The sequence below is a fragment of the Acomys minous genome (assembly GCF_964271855.1).
Source record: "Acomys minous genome assembly, chromosome: 9".
NCBI lineage: Eukaryota > Metazoa > Chordata > Mammalia > Rodentia > Muridae > Acomys > Acomys minous.
Window position 1 is genome coordinate 45,060,103 of NC_140490.1, and position 16,723 is coordinate 45,076,825.

At 49.0% G+C, this 16,723-nt stretch overlaps 1 protein-coding gene across 2 annotated transcripts in view; it reads right to left on the reverse strand.

Annotated features, from left to right (window-relative positions):
• The window catches only part of BICD2 (BICD cargo adaptor 2), a 49,410-nt gene extending 48,298 nt beyond the window's left edge, over positions 1-1,112 (reverse strand). The window contains exon 1 of one of the 2 annotated variants that reach the window (XM_084794336.1): positions 119-1,112. In XM_084794336.1, the coding sequence (XP_084650462.1) occupies positions 119-358 (240 nt within the window). In that variant the 5' untranslated portion in view covers positions 359-1,112. The remainder of the gene's footprint in view (positions 1-118) is intronic. The other variant, XM_084794337.1, reaches the window with a different exon arrangement.
• Between the last annotated feature and the right edge of the window lie 15,611 nt (positions 1,113-16,723).

Here is a 16,723-nt window from a genome sequence, read left to right on the forward strand (position 1 = left end):
TCACTCACCCCACTGCCCTGGACCGCAACTCTGGGTCCCCTGCCCCACCCCTGGTACCTCCCACCACTGGGCAGGGTGACCTTAGCGCCCCAAGCGGGGGTCGCAGCCGGTTACTCACCTCTTTGAGCTGCTCCATCTCGCTGCGGATGGCCTCATAGTCTACTTCGAGCTCCTCGAACTGCAGCTTGAGCTGGTGCTTCTCCTCGAGCACCGCCAGCCCATACTCGGCCGCCTGGATCTTCTCACGCGTGGTCTCGGCCAGTTCGTGGGACAGCCGCTTCACCTCGGCGCGCAGCCACTCCGGCTGCGCCTCCATCACCAGACGCGCATACTCCTCCTCCTCCGTCGGCGCGGACATGGTGGCCGCGCGCCGAGGCCGGCTCCCACCGTGGCTCCTACAAGCCGGGCCCTCTTAGCCGCCACCGCCGCCGCCCAGCCCCGACGGCCCCCCGCGCCGCCGCACTGCTCCTCCCTGACGCGCGGGGAACACTGGGGGCTGCAGTCCCACTGGCCATGGACTACACAACCCGCAGCCCTTTGCGCCCGCCTGACTCGCGTCTGTGATTGGTCCTAGCGTGACGCGAAGCTACGTTTCCCTTAGCATTGTGGGAGTTGTAGTCCTGCTTCGCTCTCAATATCTGGCCCGTTTTGCGCCGCGCCCGCCTGGCTCCAGTCGGTGATTGGCCGGCACTGCTGACGTGACAGAAGTAGGGATGCCACCGACCCGAGCCCAGGGACCCGATAGCCACCCTGAGGACCTCCAGCCTCTCGCTCCCAGCCTTTGTAGAGAAAGGCGAACTGAGCTGTGGAGACTACGAGTAAGATTCGCGCCCTACAACTACAGAACATCGCTTGTGAGGCTGTGTGGCGCGCGCTCTATGCAGGATTTGAATGACTTTGTGGCGGGCCGCGCAGGCACTGCCAAAAGAATGCCAACAGCCCGACGCTAGGGGTTCAAGGGAGCCCAAGCCCGGACACTACTTCCTCTTGTCTCACAGTCCGTTAGGAAATTCTTTCATGGAAATGAAGGCACTACCGTGAGCATAGTATCATACATGTGTTTAAATATTGCCTGTCCCCCGTTTTCGGCATGACAGATTATTTCAAACATAGCTGTACTTTTCCCTATAAGTCTAAATAAAACTTCCCTTCTGACATGTGTGATTTGGATCTAACAAGATGGTTGTTCTCACTGCCCACCCCCAAACTCCACACCCTACAGCTGCTGACCACCATAAAACATAGAGGTCAGCTGGAGAGAGAGCTCACAGAATAAAAAGCTCTTGCTGAGAAAGAGCAAGGATCTATGTCTGCATCCCCATAACCCATATAAAGCACAGTCTATAATCCCAATGTTCCCCGAGAGACTGGAGAATCCCCCTGAAGCTAGCCTGGTGTGTGAAAGGAGAAGAAACAAAGATAGCCTGTGTCAACCAAGATTGGAAGACAAAGACTGACAACTGGATCTTGTCCTCTGACAACTCTCACGTGCATGTGAGGCCATTGCACACACAGAAACGTGAACCCTTTTCATATACACAGAGAGAGAGAGACAGAGACAGACAGAGACAGAGACAGAGACAGAGACAGAGACAGAGACAGAGACAGAGAGATTAAAAGAAAATCTAGGGTCAGCCTGGGCGGTGGTGGCACAGGCCTTTAATCCCAGCACTTGGGATGCAGAGGCCAGCCTGATCTACAAAGTGTGTCCAGCACAGCCAAGGCTACACAAACACAAACAAAAACAAAGACACAACAAAATAAAACAACCCCCCCCCAAAAAAAACTGGGCAGGGTGGAACACACCTGTGATCCCAGCATTTGGGAGGCAGAGGTAGGATTTCAAGGCCAGCCTGCTCTACATAGCAAGTTCCTGGCCATCCAGAAAAGACCCTGTCTCAAAAACAAAACAGAGAATCGTATAAATAAACGTGTTGTTGGGTGTGGTGGTGCTTGCCTGTAATCCCAGCAGATGGATCTCTGTGAGTTCCGAGTCAGCCTGGTCTACAAAGCAAGTCCAGGACAGTCAAACTACACAAAGAATCCCTGTCCTGGGGTGAAGGGCAGGGGTGGGTGGTGGGTGGGAAATGTGTCATTTCCCCTTTTTCTTTAGACAGCCAGCCTGGTTTTTCTAGTTCAGTCTTGGCTCTACACTGAGAGGTCCATACGTCAGGTCCATGCAAGCTGTTCACAGTGAGGGAGGATCTAGAAGGAACAAGCCTTGCTCCAACAAGCTTGGAGATCTGTATATAACACCTACACTTATCCCAAGAGGGCCTGACCGGGAACTTTTCCACCCAGACCCAAGTATGAGTAGGGGGTGGGGGGACTGCATGAGCATCTGATGCAGAACCTGACCAGGGAACACTGAACATGACGAGAAGGGATGGCAGGCACGTTGAGATACAGAGGGTGGGTCCCTATCATTGAGGGCTTCCTGCAGAAGGGACAGAAGTGCTGATCAGCAAGGTCAGGGCCAGGAGAAAGGCGTTGTCACTGGTAGGGATGGGGGAACCCAGGAACTACCTCCCTGAGGAGATGACACTAGGGAGAGATCCAGAGGACTCCACATTCAAGGATGAGGTAGATGGATCTCTCCCCCCCGCCCCCACCTGCAGATGATAGATAGGCCACCTCCTTGAGCACTCCCTGGGGCACAAACCGTGCCAAGTCTTTGACCTGCGTCAGCTCACTCAGTGCTCTCCATATTCTGGTTCACGCCATTTGTTTTATAAACGAGGAAACTAAGACCTGTTACCAAATCCTTGCTCCTGCCCTTGACTTCCCTCCCCCTCATGCTAACAGCAAAGGCTCTCATCCTGCTTCTCAGCAAATACTGCTTGCAAGTTACCCGCTTCTCCCAATGGCCACTCCCCAGCCTCAGCCCCCATCACCTCTGCCTTAATCATTGACATCACCTCTCCCTCTCCCCTCTCAGAACAAAGTTAAGGTGTTGCAACCATTTCCAAGTCTGTACAGGCTCGAGAAGGGCCTCTTCACACCACCCACCTGAGTGTTGATTCCTCTTCTGGCCTTGAGTTGCTTCCCTCTGTTGAGTACTGTGTGCTCTTACACTGTGGGTCACCTTAGAATGTCACCTCCAGGAGGGTAGGAACCTTGACAAGGCCCAGCATTTTCTAGCCCATGCCTGGGCCTCCAGCTAGAGTCCCAAGGGAATTCCTCTGATACAGCCTAGCCTGATCCAGCCCCGCTCCCTGGAAATGTGCGCCCTCTGGTGATGAGGCAGGGAATGTACAAGAGGATGGACTTCTAGCAGAAATGCACACAGGACTGCAGAAGTCCTAGGGGCAAAAAGGAGTGGACTTCTCCCTATCAACCTGCTGTGCAATTGTGAACAAAGGCTCCAATGTGCCAGGCATCCCAGACAAAGCTGGCCAGTCCTGCACAAAGAAGGCCTGGAGAGGACTTGACTCATATGGGGCACATTGTCAGGCCCTGTTCACTTGCTGTTGCCTGGAGAACTGTCCCTGTCCATGTGAGCACTTTCTTGATGGCCCCGGAGCAAAGTGGTCTCATCTTCAGGTAGCTGCCCACTTGGGTGTACTTGATTAACCTAGAAGAGCAGTGCATGACATAGCATTCCTAACTACCCATGCTGTACAACAGCAAATGGTCATGAGCTTATTAAATTTGTCACTTCAACAAATTTTTGTGTCAGGCCTCGGAGAGCTCAGACACATCATCAATGGTAGCACTGGAGACCTTAATATCCTTATTAGCATTTGTCCTGCTCTAAGGCCTGTGCCTTGGTATTAATTTATTAGGGTAGTGAGATGGTTGAGAAGGCTCCAAGACCTGACTCCAATCCCCAGATCCACATGATGGAAGGAGAGAACTGACTTCCACAAGGTGTTCTCACACGTGTGTGTGGGCACGCACACACAGTACTAGCATTTTACACAAGTGCATATGGTCACTCAGTGACAGAGCCACCGGATGAGAAACGGCTTTTAAATTTTCTCTCCTCTTACTCCCAGCTGATGAGCAAATGGATACTCCTTTCCCTCGGGTATTCCTGCCCTGACCTCCACTTCTTTCCTCATGTATCTGGGGCCATGGGGTCCTGTGGCTCGAGCCAAGATAGCTCTGGATGAGACGGCCCACTGGGACTATCAGCCACCAGTTAGGCTGTCTGCCAGTGCCTCTCTTAGCTTCACAGAGAACCTTCTGTCTTGTAAAACTCTGACCTACTCCTTAACTGCTTCACGGATCCAACATGGACCCTACCAGAACTCCAGGTAGCTCTGTTTGTTTTCTAGAACTCTGATCAATCGGTGGGCTGGAACTGAGAGCACAGAAACTAGCCCATGCCTTCACGATGAGCAAGTGCTCCAGAAACAATGGATGTCAAAGAGTAAGGACAGAACCACCTCAGGTCAGATGCAAAATTAGCCCAACTAGGATCAAAAAATCTAGCCGGGCCGTCGTGGTGCACGCCTATAATCCCACCATTCGGGAGCCAGAGGCAGGTGGACCTCTGTGAGTTCGAGGCCAGCCTGGTCTACAAAGCGAGTCCAGGACAGCCAAAGCTACACAGAGAAACCCTGTCTTGAAAAAACAAAACAAGGGGGCTGGAGAGATGGCTCAGCGGTTAAGGGCACTGCCTGCTCTCCCAGAGGTCCTAAGTTCAATTCCCAGCAACCATATGTTGGCTCACAACCATCTATAATGTTATCTGATGCCCTCTTCTGCAGATAAAGCACTCATATGCAATGAATACAATAAATAAATCTTTTTAAAAAAAGAAAGAAAAACAAAACAAAAAAACCCTAATTAGCACTATAAAACTCCAGAAGAAAGCTTAACGGGCAACAGAAACAAGAGCAAGAGTGACAGTGAGGGGAGAGTGGGTAAAAAAATCTCTCCTTCAAAGGATGATTTTAAACGAAATGGGAGAAACACTGTAATGGGGGTTCAGGCCATGAGCACAGAGGTGTCAGCCATCTAGGGAAGAGAAGGACTGAAGGGTTTTTCTTCTTTTCTTTCTTTTTCTTTTCTTTTTTCCTCTTTCTTTTTTCTTCTCTATTTTTACCCTTTTTCCTTTTGACAGTCTCTCTCTATGCAGTGAGTCTCTGGAACTCACTCTGTAGTCCAGGCTGTCCTTGAACTCACAGAGCTCTGCTCCCAAGTGCTGCTGGAGTTCACCGTTTTCATCTGAGGTGAGGGATGAGGCAGTAGCATGATGGGTGGAGGTGGGGTAAACAGAGAGAAGGAAGAGATGCTTTTACTGACAGAACTTTAATAACAGCACTCACACCAGCGAGTGCATTTGCCTTTTTTTTTTTTTTTTTTTTTTGGTTTTTCGAGACATAGTCTCTCTGTGTTAGCCTCCTTGGCTGTCCTGGACTCACTTTGTAGACCAGGCTGGCCTGGAACTCACAGGGATCCGCCTGCCTCTGCCTCCCAAGTGCTGGGATTAAAGGCGTGCGCCACCATACCCAGCCTGTGAGTGCATTTGCTTGCTCATGCTCATAACAACACACCACAGAAAGAGGGGTACAGCCAAGGGGTGGTGGCGCACGCCTTTAATCCCAGCACTCGGGAGGCAGAGGCAGGTGGATCGCTGTGAGTTCAAGGCCAGCCTGGTCTACTATGTGAGTCCAGGACAGCCAAGGCTACACAGAAAAATCCTGTCTCGAAAAACCAAAAGAAAAAAGGAAAGCCGGGCGTGGTGGCGCACGCCTTTAATCCCAGCACTCGGAAGGCAGAGGCAGGCGGATCGCTGTGAGTTCGAGGCCAGCCTGGTCTACAAAGTGAGTTCAGAATAGCCAAGGCTACACAGAGAAACCCTGTCTCGAAAAACCAAAAAAAAAAAAAAAAAGAAAGAAAAAAATCTGTTTTCTCACCATCCTGGAACACCCATGTACCAGCATGCCCCAACTCTTGGTGAGGTCTTCCTTCCTGGTGCCTGGTTGCTCTTGCAGAAGACCTAGGTTTGGTTTCCAACACCCTCATGGTGGTTCTCAACCATCTGAGACTTCAGATGTAGATGCAGAGGATTTGGCACCTTCTTCTGACCTTCATGGGCACCAGGCAGACATGTGGCGCATTCATATACATACAGGCAAAATGCTCACACACATAAAAGAATAAATAAATAATAGAGTCCCAATTTATAAAACTTTATGATTTCTTTACTCTAAATACTTCATCCACAGCCAGTTTTAAGCTACCAACATCAACCAAGATAGTGTTGGAAAGAGACATACAGTGGTAACTATTGCTTAAGGATTCCACTCAGACACACAGGCTGAGACCAGCTCAAGAGGACAGTCGAGACAGTAAAGTGTAGTACAGGAGTTAGAAAGAGATAAAGCCTTTAGGAGTGAGTAACTGGAAGAATACATTATTAACCTTTCTAATAGAAGCTATTTAGTCAGGAAGTTTCTGCAGACTTAACAGCCTGTTTTAAGCTCAGCATGTGCTGAACAGCATAGTTCCAGTTGCACACTAAGTGCTTCGTTACTGGGATTATTTGACATATTTATATAGTTTAAATTACTCAAGCCAGCTCTTCAGCCCTGCCTGCCTCTATCTACCTCTCAAGGCTTGGGTAGTAGGCACGTGCATCCAGGCCTGGCTTTTTAAATAGGTTCTGGGGTTTCAAGCTCAGTGCTCAGGCTTGCACAGCATTCTCATCACCGAACCATCTCTCCGTCCCCCTGCTTATCAAGCCAGGCACGGGAGGCCAGCCTGGACCACTTAGTGAACTGCAGGCCGGCTTGGGTGAACAGCAGGCCCTTGCCTTGCACGTGTGAAGGCTTCAGTGCTATCCCTTGAACACATGTGGAAAGCAGAGCATGGTGGTACATGTTTGCAATCCCAGCAGCAGCAAGACAAGAGACAGAGGGAGGCAGACCTCTGGAGCTCACTAGCCAGCACAGCCTGGACACATAGGGGTTTTAATACAAGAAAAATAAAGTGAATTAAGTTTGTTAAAAAAAATGTTATTTAAAGGCTGGGCATGGTGGCACACACCTTTAATCCCAGCACTTGGGAGACAGAGGCAGGAGGATTGCTGTGAGTTCGAGGCCAGCCTTGTCTACCAAATGAGTTCTAGGACAGCCCCAAGGCTACACAGAGAAACCCTGTCTCAAAACAACAACAACAACAACAAAATGTTATTTAGACTTAGACATGGTGGTACATGCTCATAATCTCAGCATTTAGGAGGCTGAGGCAAGAGATCAAAAGGTCAAGGCTTGCCTAGGCTACAGAGATAGTTTAAGGATAGCCTGGGCAACTCAGTGGGTAGCTGGCTTGAAAGATAAAGTAAATAGAGTGGGCAAGATACAAGGTAGTTGTAGAGCTTTTTTTTTTTTTTTTTGACAGGGTTTATCTGTGTAGCTGTGGCTGTCCTGGACTTGCTATGTAGACCAGGCTGGCCTCGAACTCACAGAGATCTGCCTGCCTCTGCCTCCTGAGTGCTGGAGGGCCACCTCCACCTGACTTGTAGAGCACTTCCTTGCTGTTGGAATTGCCCTGGTGTTTGAGGTTGCAGTCCTCTGGGTCAGACAGCCACTCCAAGCATTAGGTGTAGGACTCCCTCTCCCCAGCAGGGCTTCCTGCTCTCTGCCTGACTCCATCTGCAGAGTGTCTTTAGACATAGATGCCCCTAGCTACATTTGACAAATGGCCCTTGACACAGCTCCCTGCTAGCTCTCCCCTCCCTACAATTAGACAATTAGGACAATTAGATACTATGTTCCTGTTTGTATAATAGGAGGTGCTGCCAAATGCAAAACAAGTATCCTAAAAGTGCCTGGTTCCAACCAATTATGAACACCTATCCTGGAAGCCCTTGACCCACTCCCCAAGGGGTATACAGCCTTTGCTCTCCCTGAGTAAAGTTGAACTAGCTCCTGAAGTGGTTCCCAGAGTGTTAGATCTCTGTGCTGCTTACAGCCTGCCAAGCTCGGTGTCTCGCTGCTCTTGCCTTTGTGGGCTGGTGGCCAGCAGCCCCCCCCCCCCCCCAGGAAAGAGGAGAACCACACTTACTAGGCACGAAGCTTTTAGGTTTAACCCGAAGTATTGCAAAAATAAATAGATGGCTAGATAAAATTGTAAACAAGATGTTACATTTTTGTTATGTGGGCATATATGAGTATGTTGGGTGTATGTGTTCGTGTGGGGCTATGGGGTATGAGAGGAAGCCAGAGGTCAACACCAAGTGTCTCTTTCAACAGTTCTCCATCTTGTTTTCGGCAGGGAGAGCCTGTAGTGTATCGCGATTCAGCTGGACTGGCTGCTCAGCAACCCAGCCCCCGACTTCTGCCCCCCACCCCACCCCACCCCCGCTCTGCCTCCTCAGGGCTGGGATTATAGGCACACACTGGGGATCTGAACTCGGGTCCTCAGGCTCACCTAGCCACCTTTCCAGCCCTGTGATCATCAATTTTCATGCAATATAGGATTAGTAAGTCATCCTCGCCCCCACCCTACCCCGAGTCCCCCCCCCCCCCCCCCCGTCCCTCGGGCTCCCTCCCACCCCCACCCCCCACCCCCTCCGCAAAGAACACCTATGAGTCTGGAGAAAAGAATCAAAACAGCAGAACAACAACAACAACAAAGAATGCAAATGCTCAGTCTACAGAATTCTGGAAATTTCCCAATTGCACACATCAAGCTAAATATTTATGGAAATTGCTGGTGTTGGACACAAAGAGCCTGTGCTGTTCTTGGCTGGGAAAATTGCTATCCATCTCTATTTCTTTTTGTTTTCAGATTGGCCAATTTTTATCGCTCCATCCTTAAGTTAGCAATTGTTTGCTCTGGCTCTGACGCCTTTAGTAAGCGTCCTCTTCTGTTATGGTTCTCAGTTTCAAAATTAGCACCTCCACCTAGCTCTTCTGTATAACCCACCTTTGCTGAATTTCCCTATTTGTTGAATCATTGCTGTCACGCACAGCTTTTAGCTACTTAACTTTCCTTAAAAAAAAAAACCATCATCGTTGAACTTTAGAATAGCTCCTTTGAAGGCTTTGTCTGATACATCCAGTGTGTGAGAACAGTAGGACACAATTCCTTCTGGATTTCTTTTTTCTGAGTGTTTGTTAAATACTGGGTATTTGAAATGCAGTATTGTACCAACTCAGATAGGGCTTTTGTTTGTGTATTTGTTTGTTCTCAAACTCTGTCTCCCTGACAATACGTAGCTGTTTTGTTTTATTTTTATGCATAAGCCCTTGCTTCCCAGCTTCTGTCCCTGTGACTTCATAGTTGAGCATTCAGCCAAAGGCTTGCCAGCCTGTGCCGGGAGCCAAGATCATGTTTGAGCAGAAGGCTGGGTTCTAACCATGACCGCGTTCAAGTCTGCTGTGGCTTCTACACTAGGTAAGAGATGAAGCTCAGCAAAACGGCCACACAGCCCAAAGTGTCTCATCAAGACAAAAGGTTTTATTCTTACAGAAGGGTAAGTACTTGAGCCAGATCAAGCAGGTAAGCACTCCTAACAGGCATCAGTCCTGTGTGTTGCCCTGAGTGGTCGCAGCTAGACTTCACATTCGTACATGACTTACAGCTGACTTACAGCACTGCAACTGGTAAACAGCATGAAAACCTCAGCACTGAGGGCAACCTTGCACACATGTTTTGATTTTAACAAATTACTGACCCTGGAGGAATTTGAATATCTGCCAAGTGGCTTCTTTATAATTTTTAAGGCAGAGTTGTATCTTATTTCACCTTTTGATAGAAAACACAGGACAAAACAAGAAATAGAGACAGAAAAAAAAATAGTACTTTTTTTTTTTTACATGTCCCACAATTAGAAGAGGGAAAGGAGGTGGACACAGAGGGGAGAGTGGATAAGGAGTGGGGAGCAAGCTCTCAGCAAGTTCCCATGATAGGAACCCCACCCTCACCACCTCCTAAAGGCTCTATTTCCAAATACCCTCAGCTGTGTGAGTGAAGTCCCCAGGGGCTGGAGGAGAAATTATTCTGGCACACTTGGACATGGGGCCCCCATAAACTGTAATCCCATCACCTTGTTGGTGAAGTCCTGACTGGGGCTCCAGTTAGGTGGGAAGGAGATGAGGAAGTGATGGCTGCTGGCTCAAGGAGACTAAGCTGAGAACGTGTAGGAATGTCTGTCTGCATTTCTGTGAGGCGGCCATCTCTGCTACCTGATTGTGTTTGCAGGACGGATACTACGTCAGATTAGAGACATCCCTCCCCCCCTGTTATAAGATGGCAAACCCGTAAGTTTGCTCTTCAACCCATATAAATGGGCTACACTCCATGAGAACACACAGAATTATCTAATCCCATATGCATAATTATATGCCATTAGTTTGAAACAATATCCAATACCTGTCAGGCAAAAAGATGATCATGTTAATTAGTGACAACATAATCTTATCACCAATAAATTCTCTTCAGACCATCATGTGGTACATGCGTGCATGTGTGCGCACACACACAGACACGGACACACACAGACACAGACACACACACAGAGACAGTTTCCAGACCTTAGACTGAGGCTGATGGCAGGAGTTCTTGAGTGCCACCTAGTGGTGAATACTGGAATTTTGGACAATTTTGTCAGTTGCTATGTAAGATCTATTGTTAGAGATGAAATTACTGGCTTCCAAGCGGACACTAAATGGAACTTCACTAAGCCTGAGGGACCCAAAACAGTCTTGAAATCTGAAGTACCCACAATGCACGAGTGGTTCGGAAGACAGTGCCAAGAGAGCTCACAATGTGATGGAACATCCTGTGAGAGATGCAAGCAGATGCTTGAGGACAGCCATGGGATGACTGGAGAACCATTGGGGGGGGGGGGTCTGGCAGGTGTACAGCCACAGTGATGGTGCCCCATGATCAGGCCCCACTGAGCTGTAGAGATGCTTGATTTACAGATAAACTATTTTAAAGAGAATGAGTAACATCTGACCCGGCGACCACCTTAACATGACCTACTGAGAGGAAACTTGGAGCAAAGGCAATAAAAACAAATCCACCCAATGGGAGGATATGTGGGCTGTTTTCCTTGCAGCGGGTGTTAGGATTCTGCAACACGAAGAGCCCTTGTTTTAGGATTTCACTGGCTCATAAGCAGTGAGCAGTGGCTTGGCCGTGGGGCAGACAGCAGTTATGAAGCACCCAAGAGGGTGTGGCCCTGTGTAGCTCACTACTGACACCTGAAGAACCCTTCCAGGATCAGTGATCAGGTGGATCTAGTAGGTGTGTATCCTAGGGGACTCAACTAGGTGCCCACCTGGGTTAGACAAATGGGACGACTGCAGCTGGGTAGAGGTGGGCCGCTTGTAAGCCAGTCTCTTGCACTTCCTGGGGTATAAAATGCCATTAATAGCTTTCTTGTCAAGTTGGATATGACAGTGCATGCCTGTAATCCCGGTGCTGGGAGGCAGACAGAACTCCTGGTGCTTGTTGGCTAGCCAATCTCCCTGAACCAGTCAGCTCCAGGTTCAGGGAGAAAATTTGTTTAAAAAAATAAGGTGGGACTGGGGAGAGAGAGGTCGGTGGTAGAACATTTGCCATGAAAGCTCAAGGCCTTAGGTTCAATCTCTGGTACCACTCAAATGATGACAATGATATGGAAAGTAATCGAGGAGGACATGTAATATCAAATGCACACAGGTGCATGCACACTAACACACACGAACGCATACACACATACACACACATGCACACTCACACACATGTGTGTGTTTTAGGGTTGTTTTGTTTCTTAGCTTTGCAATATAGAGAAAAGCTTACATTGCCTTTCATATATTTCTTCTCTTTAACAAACACCTTTCACAACATCCAGAGCTGCGGTTTTCCCACATAAACATGGTTTTACCTCCCTCCAGCCAATTTTGAGATTTCAGCCCAAATTATTTCTTTTTTCTTTTCTTTTTCTTTTTCCTTTTTTTAAAGAGCTCTGCCTGCATGCCAGAAGAGAGCACCCGATCACATTATAGATGGTTGTGAGCCACCATGTGGTTGCTGGGAATTGAATTCAGGACCTCTGGAAGAGCAGTCAGTGCTCTTAACCTCTGAGCCATCTCTCCAGGCCCCAAAGCATATCTTAATCTGAGCATGGTGGTTCACACCATGAGTTCAGCATTGGAATGTGGAAACCTGAGGATCAAGAACTCAAGGTTTTGGGGCATGGTGATGCATAACTTTAATCCCAGCACTCGGGAGGCAGAGACAGGTGGATCTCTGTGAGTTCGAGGCCAGCCTGGTCTACAAAGAGAGTAGTAGGACAGCTAGACCTACACAGAGAATCTCTGTCTTAGGGATGGTGGGGGCGGGGGGGAAGGGGGAAGAATTCAAGGTCATCCTTAGATCCTCAGTTACATAGTAAGTTTTAAGCCAGTTACGCCAGACTCCTCAAGTCCTTTCCTCTCCCAAGCCCAGTTTTTAAATTAAAAAAATTTTTTTCCTCCTTTACCCTAAGAATTAGTTAGAAAGTGTTATCTGTTCATGGGAAAGTGCTCGAGTCCCTGAATGTCAGTGCACTGCCCCGGGGCATATGTAGCCCACTGATGTCTCAGTACGGCTGGCACTGCCGCCTGCTGTTTCCTGATGGAGGGAGCACTAAGCATCCGGTGTTGCTGATAAATTTGGATGCTGAGGATGTAGGTGTGTGGCCTGTTCTGGGACGTTTTTGGACTTTGTTGGGCTTGGTTCCTAGCCTCCTTTTCCAGGCTTTGCATGGGCCTGGAACTCTCAGAGCTCACATTCTAGGCACAAGGAGTGGCCTAGGGGGAGGAAGAGGAGGAGCAGAAACTTGGGCTAAGGGAACATCAGGACATTGGTTAAGGGGCCTGGGCAACGTACCCAAGGTATTGGACAGGGTCAGCCAACATGAGCACCGTGCCAGATTATGAGCAGTCATCGGGGCAGGGGACCACATTTAGAGCCATGCTAGGAGTCTCAGAGCTTTTATGATGTAGATAAGAAAATGGAAAGAAAAGGAATATGTTTCTTTTGACACATACAATGAACTCTGCCCTCCAGGCAGCAGCTGGCTCTCTTGGCTGTCCTAGACTCACTTTGTAGACCAGGCTGGCCTCGAACTCACAGAGATCCACCTGCCTCTGCCTCCCTGATCATATGGTTGCTTGTTTTTTTGTTTTTTGTTTTTGTTTTTTTTTTTTTAAACCTGGGATAGCAAGGTGTAAACGAGACCATAAAAGTTGTGCTAATAATTAAAACTTATTTTTTCTTTTTATTTATTTTTTTCCTGTTTATTTATTTACTTAATCACTTTACAGCCTGAACACATCCATCCCCCTTCCTTCTCTCTTCCCAGTCACACCCTCACGCACCCCCCTCCTCCCATTCCCTACTTTCCTTCTTTTCAGTGAAGGGGAGGCCCCAGGGGGGTCTCAACCTACCCTGGCACTTCAAGTCACAGCGGGACTAAGTGCATCCTCTCCCACCAGGGCCTGATAAGGCAGCCCCGCTAGGAAAAGGGATCTGGTGGCAAACAACAGAGTCAGAGACAGCCCCTACTGCTGTTGTTAGGAGACTTACATGTTGACCCCACGGCACACGTGCTACATATGTGCAGGGGGCCTAGGTCCAGCCCATGCAAGCTTTTTAGTGGGTGGTTCGGTCTCTGTGAGCTCCCACGGGCCCAGCTCAGTTGATTCTGTAAGTCTTTTTGTGGTGCCCTTGACCCTTCTGGCTTCCTCTGTCCTTCCTCCCACTCTTCCACAGAACTCCCCAAGCTCATCCTACTGTTTGGCTGTGGGTCTCTGCATCTGTTTCCATCAGCTGCTGGGTGAAGCTTCTTCAGAAGACAGTTATGCCAGGCTCCTGTCTGCAAGCACAGCAGAGTATCATTAATAGTGCCAAGGGTTGGCTCTCTCCCATGGGCTGGGTTTTCAGTTGGGCCGTCATTGGCTTGCCATTCCCTCAATCTCTGGTTTATCTTTACCCCTACACTTCTTGTAGGCGAGACACATTTTGGGTTGAAAGTTTTATGGGTGGGTTGATGTCCCCTTCCTTCCAATGGGGGGCCCATACGACTACAGGAGGTGTGGACGTCATGTTCCGTAACACCTGCTGCTTGGAGTCTCAGCTAAGATCATCCTCATAGACACCCAGGAGCCTCCCCTACCCCAGAGATGCACCGCCTGCCTGCCCCGACTGATTTCCGTAAAACTTTTTTTAAGGTGTTATTTTTACTTTAAATTGTGTATGTATGTGTACGGATATCCATGTGTAGGTTTGTACATGTGAGAGCAGTGCCCAAGGAGTCCAGATGGTCCTGGATCCTCCACTGCTGGAGTTGCAGAGTGCTGGGAACCAAACTTGGGTCCTCTGTAGGAGTAACAGGTTCTCGTAGCTGCCAAGCCATCTCTCTAGCCACCGCCCCCACTCCCACCCCCCCCCCCCACTCCCCTGGCTTTAACTTTAAATCGTCTTTGAGCGTTGTTAAACTGCAGGCGTGAAGCACCATAAAAAGCCAAGAGACCTTGGGAGAAAGGAAAGGAACGTGAATGAGCCTATTCTCCTTTGCACACACGGCCTGGCCCAGTATTCACGTGTCACGGGGACCAGCGAGACACGAAAGTTGCCCTTGGCGCCTGGCAGAGAAGGTCTCAAACAAGGGGAAAGGTGAGAACTGACTCCTGAAAGTTGTTCTCTGACCTCCACGTGTGCACTGTGGCATGTGTGTGTGCCTGTGAGAGTGTGTGCGCACAGATACACACACACACACACACACACACACACACACACACACGAAGTGGGAGAAGAAGAAGAAAGAGGAGGAGAAATAAGGAGAAGGAGGAGGCGAAAAAGTAGAGGAAGAGAGACTAAAAGGAAGGAAGGCGTGAAGGGAAGAGAATGTTCTAGCTGCCTGTACGCAGGGCTCTTCAGCCTTCCTTGCTTCTGTAGCAAAGGAGAAATGTCCTGCAGGCACAGCTAGCTGCTGGGGTCTCTTCAAACCCAGCAGATGAAGCTTAGAGTTAAAGCATGGCCCACATTTTTCTGTGTGCGTAGGCAAACCCACGTTCCACCTCAAATTTAGATTTTGAACTACAAAGTCCACTATAGACTCAGATCCATTGGGGATGAGTTCTGTGTGACATGTGCTTAACGCCACCCGGCCCTTCTTTTGGGGAGTAGAATTTGGAGTGAATCCCGGAAATGAGACCGTGCTGTCTTCTGTATGTCCATTCCCCCGCCTTCACTCCCACACCCAGTGCTTTAGGAACTTCAAAAGCAAGCTTTTTTTTTCTTTTTATATTTGATACAGGGTCCCATGAAGGCCAGGCTAGCCTTCACCTCACTATACAGCCAAGAATGAATTTGAACTTCAGATCCCGATGTCTCCACCAAACGCTAGAATTATGCACATATGTCACCACTCCTGGTGTGTGTAGTACTGGGATTTGAACCCAGGACTTTCTGCATGCTAGGCAAGCACTCTACCAACTGAGCTACATCCCAGTAGCCTTTTTTTAATCTCCCCGAAAGACAGGTTAGTTTGGGGTAACTGTCTGAATTAGGCTAATTAAATGAAGCCATTTATGAAGAGTGCCTGTAACATAGTGAGTGCTCCAGAGACAAAAGAAATCCCTCCTCCTGCTTTTTCTTTACTGTTTGTCATCACAGCAGGAGGGAAAAAAAGGGGGAAGAGCATTTCCCATTGTTCCCGACATGCTTTGCCTGCCCCACATTTTCAGAAATCTTTTTCCGCGCGCTAACCACAGCTCTGCCATCCTGCCTATTTTGAGTGATTCCCTGTTTGCTGTGTCACCCTCTAGTTATTTTGGTGACCACATGACATGCAGTGCCTTGGCTCTTCACATGAAGGGCTCCTCCGGAGACAAAGACATTCACCCCAGACCTCAAGCCAACGCTGTTATTTTCAGGGATTTTCCCGACATAGTGGAGGCCAGATGGGGACACAATAGCTTCAAAGCCAGAGCGGCGTCTAGGGGAAGGGTTAAGAGGTAAGCATTTTCTGGGTGTCAAGCACTCTCTCATCGTAGTCTCTCCTGCCTGACACTGCGCACAGGGACACACACAAGGAGATCCCACTACGTCGTGGGCAGCTGCAGCTCTGGGATTAGGGTCAGTTCACTGCTTTTCCTTCCCTAGCGTGACACTCAAGAACATATCAGAATCATGATCATAAGGAACAAGAGATCCAGATCTGGATGTGGGGATGTAGTGCCATGCTTGCCTGGGATGCAGAGACCTCTGGGCTGGATCCCCAGCACTGGATGTGGTAGCACACATCTATAGTCCCAGTACTTGGGCAATACAGGCAGACACATCAGCGTTTAAGGTTATCCTCAGCTACACAGTGAGTTCAAGGGCAGTCAGAAACACATGTATCAAACAAACAAACAAACAAACAGAACCTGAGATCTGGAAGGGAGTAGATCTGTGTGTTCTGGGTAGGGTGAGATATCTTAGGCAGGCAAAAAGTTCTCCATCCATCTTTAAAATGGTCAGGTCAAATGGCCATGGAAAAAATGAGTCTCAAAAAAAAAAAAAAAGAGTCACTGTCTGTGGTCATCATTCTGGATGTCAGCTGAGGCTGGGTGGGCCTGTGGTTCAGGGCTGGAGAAGGGAACCTGCACACTGGACAGAAAGGAGTTCCTCATCGCTTGTTTCCACCCATTTCCATCCTCGGTCAGGGTTTGGATGGGGGAAGGTGGGGGGAGGCTCAGGGAAGAACAGGCCAGAGACCAGGAGGACTGGGTGGAAAGGTTCTCTC